We start from the raw sequence: 3,659 nt of genomic DNA, 5'->3' as shown, positions 1-3,659 counted from the left end.
CCCCCCCCCCAGACAAAGTTTCTCTGTATAGCCCTGGCTGCCCTGGAACTCGCTCTATAGACCAGGCTGGCCTCGAACTCAGAAATCCACCTAGCTCTGCCTCCCAAGTGCTGGGATTAAAGGCATGTGCCACCACCACCCGTATATTTTTTTCTTAATGAGTAAGATATGTGCCTCTGGAAAATGTCACAAAGTTGTTTAAGTCAAACCTAATTTTATAGTTTATTTAGTGATTCCAGATTGATAGAGGATTTGTTAAACTACAAGAAGTTGATGTGGAAATGGAGACCCTGGTTATTCTCTTGGTTATGTTGAGTTTATAATGTATAGATCATTGTTTAAAATGTTCATTTTATAATATGTGTGCTTGTTTGAATCAGTTAACTGGTTTTCTTCTGCTGTGTTGCTGTATGCAATTATAAAACACTGGCCAAAACCAACTTTAGGGAGGAGTTTATTTTATCTTAAACTCCTGGGTCACAATCCATCACTGAGCAAAGTCGGGGCAAAAACTAGCCAGCACATTTACAGACAGTGAGAAAATGGACCTCCAGTTTGAACCTCCCACCTTATTTGTGGGACTTGCTGTCCAGCATAGCTGTGTAATTTATAAACATTAGGCTCAATATTCCAATATAGGATTTGATCTACTGTAGAGACATGAGAATTCATTTTTAAGTCAGTCATTTTATTTGATTATATGGTTATTACATGTAGATTAGGCTGCCTGTATCTTAGTAAAATGAGTTAATATTCCAGGGGATGTTAGAGTCAGAACCCATTAGCTGCAACAGGAACTCTTTTGACTGCATTTCTTTACCAGGCCTTTGGCTTGTTAACACCTACTGACGCATGCTTTCAGTCTGCCCAACTAAGTGGGAATGTCACTGATGCCATGAACTGAATGTGTAAAGTTTGCTTATCAGTCAGCACTCCCTGGGTAGATCAGACATAAGAATGATGTGTTTCCTGTGGAGCTTTGCCAGGAACTTTATGGAGACTCGTAATGTTTAAGGTTCTAAACAGAAGTTCAACTGTTATGTGGCTTCAAATGCAGTCTCCATGTTTGCTGGATACTTGAGTAGCATTTGTTTGCCAAGTTTCCTTGCCTGTTTACGTTTTAGTTAGAGTGTGTGTTTTCTTTTGGGACTATTTAATGTTTTTGTTGTTTGTTCACAGTTAGTATTCGGTTACTGAAGGAACATTTTGGGTGGAAAGGAAAAAGCCTTGTATGCTGGCTGAGGAATAACATTGTAGAGTTTTCTAGCAGCTAGATAGGAGGCCTTAGTCAGTCTGCCTGGGCTTCAAGCCCTGCCTACTGTATGGCTTGGAAAGTCATTGATCTTTCCTGGTTGTTCTTGGTTGTAAAGCAGACAGTTAAAAATCCTGAAGTTGCTTTGAGAACAAGGCATGTAGAGTGCCTTTCACTGTGTCTGTATAACATAATTAAGAGCTGCTAACTTGTAGTAACATTGTGTGCCATGTGGCTGTTTAGCCAGGGTGCCAACAGAAGGACCCTGAGTGGCAGCTCCGTTCCAGGGCACTCTGCTAGCATCTGTTGTCATCTCCTGTGAGCTGTAGGATGCTGCCTAGTACTGTTAACATACCTTCCTCATTATTGATATAAATGAATGTTACTGTGACCAGGGAGCTTTAGGAAATGCCAAGTGATCTTCTTATAGAATATATTTCAGAGGTTGACATTTAAATGTAGTCCTAAAGAACTTGGGAGAGAAAAGGAAATTTGGGCCTGGTAGCTGGTGGCCTGCAATCAGGTGCCTGTGACCAGTCCTGTTTAATGGCTCTCATTTATTGAACATTTACTAAGTAACACTTTCTAGCTTAAAAAAAAAAAAAAATTCCTCTGGGAACTGAGGGTCTAGCTCAATGGCTAGATGTGGGCTTAGTGTGAGTATGGGTTTAGCCTGACTATGGCTCAGTTTGGCAGCAGAATGCAGCCATAAAGGTACATAGTCAGTGGTGGAATCTCTGAGAGCCTGGATTCAGTTCTCCAACCAAAAGCAAACAACCAGAAGAAGGTGAATTCTGTTGTTAATCCTGTTCTGCAGACAAGAAAACTGAGTCTAAGACAATCACCATGCTCTTGGCTACTGACAGTAGGCAGTTTCTGGCCAAATCAGGAACGTTCTAAGGTAAAGCCCTTCCACTTCCACAGCATAGTACGTTGTAGTTGTAGAACTCAGTGACAAGGTCGCCAACCTCTGCTTTCCTCCCATGCTTTGTCTGCCACAACTATTCACTAGGGCGAGTTCATCTGTGTAGCATGTCTGCATCCATACAGTTCCGTAGTGTCTGTAAATGAGGGAACCGTATGGTCTCTGCTTTTGAGATTGTCACCAGGATAATCTGGTGCCCTGCTATTTTAGTCACTGTTTATTGATGCTGGGGGGAAAGAGAGAGAGACACCCACCACCAAGACAACTAATAAAAAGTTTTTTGGGGGGACAGGGGTTGCTTTCAGTTTTAGAAGGTAAGTCCATGACCATCATGGCAGGGAGCATGGTAGCATGCAGGCAGGCATGATGCTGGGGCAGTAGCTGAGAGCTCACATGTAGTCCACAGGCAGAAGACAGGATGGGCAACACTGAGACTAACATGGGCTTTGGAAACCACAAAGGCCACCCCAAAGGCTCTACCTCCTGATCCTTCCCAAACAGTCCTGCCAACTGAGAACCAAACATTCAAATATATGAGCCTAAACCGCCACGCCTGCCAAACAGTGTTAAGGCAGGATGTAAGTCAGAAGATGATCAAAACCAATGAAGTCTTAGCTCGGTGACCCCATCCACAAGGTTAGAAAACATTTTCATAGTTTCAGAATGTGGACTACTCTCATTTGGTGAGTTTTAATTTTTTTAAACTACACTTATTTTTTCATTTAGTGGGTGTGGGTATCTGTATATACATATATGCTGCAGCACACGCGTATGAGCCAGGAAACAAGTTGCTCTAGCCAGTTTTCCTCTGCCACATGGGTTCCACCTGCTGAGTCGTCTTGGTGGCCGTCACCTGGTAAATGTTTAAAAATCTGTGTAATATACTGGACAGGAGATGACTCAACGATGAATTGGTTACCCTGGTAATATGGGTTGTTTACAGATTCAGGGCTTATGTAAAATTTAATTTTTTAATCTTTTTCCTCCTTCCAGCCTTCTTCAGAGTTGTGACCAAGAAGTTGTAAACAAAGTCAAAGCTGGACTGAAAACCCTGATTCCTACCTTGGAAAAAACCAAAAGCACCAGCAGAGGCATCCAGACTCTGCTTGAGAAGCTGACTGCGTAGGCATGCAATGAGCAAGCTGGAACCTGCTTCCCAAAGGAGAAGGGCGGAATCTAGCCTACTCATAACTCCATGCTCTATGCTAGTATTTGTTGAAGGACCTATTTATATAAAATTGTTTCTAAAAGAGACATCTGGTTTAATGTCAACTGTTGGATCTGTCAGACTGAGTACCACACAGATCGCAGTGAGGCAGAGGGGATATGATGGGCCCAGATGTGTGCTCTGTGGTTGAATGGCTTGATTTAAGAAAGGAGACAGCTATGATCTGAGAAGGCTTCCTGGAGTAGGTGGACTTCAGAGGAATGTTAGAACAAAAGAAGTAAGGATAAGTTCAAACAGTGAGTATAGAGGGAGCA

The 3,659-nt window shown here is 42.5% G+C and overlaps 1 protein-coding gene across 4 annotated transcripts in view; it reads left to right on the top strand.

Moving 5' to 3' along the window:
• The window catches only part of Pum3 (pumilio RNA binding family member 3), a 34,418-nt gene extending 30,987 nt beyond the window's left edge, over nt 1-3,431 (top strand). For all 4 annotated transcript variants that reach the window (XM_031390017.1, XM_031390016.1, XM_031390018.1 and 1 more), the window contains one exon: nt 3,171-3,431. In XM_031390017.1, coding sequence (XP_031245877.1) covers nt 3,171-3,303 — 133 coding nt within the window. In that variant the 3' untranslated portion in view covers nt 3,304-3,431. The remainder of the gene's footprint in view (nt 1-3,170) is intronic.
• The last annotated feature ends 228 nt before the right edge of the window (nt 3,432-3,659 follow it).

The sequence above is a fragment of the Mastomys coucha genome, unplaced genomic scaffold (assembly GCF_008632895.1).
Source record: "Mastomys coucha isolate ucsf_1 unplaced genomic scaffold, UCSF_Mcou_1 pScaffold21, whole genome shotgun sequence".
Classification (NCBI taxonomy): domain Eukaryota; kingdom Metazoa; phylum Chordata; class Mammalia; order Rodentia; family Muridae; genus Mastomys; species Mastomys coucha.
Note: the sequence above shows the minus strand (reverse complement) of the source record. Positions and strands in the feature narration are given on the sequence as shown.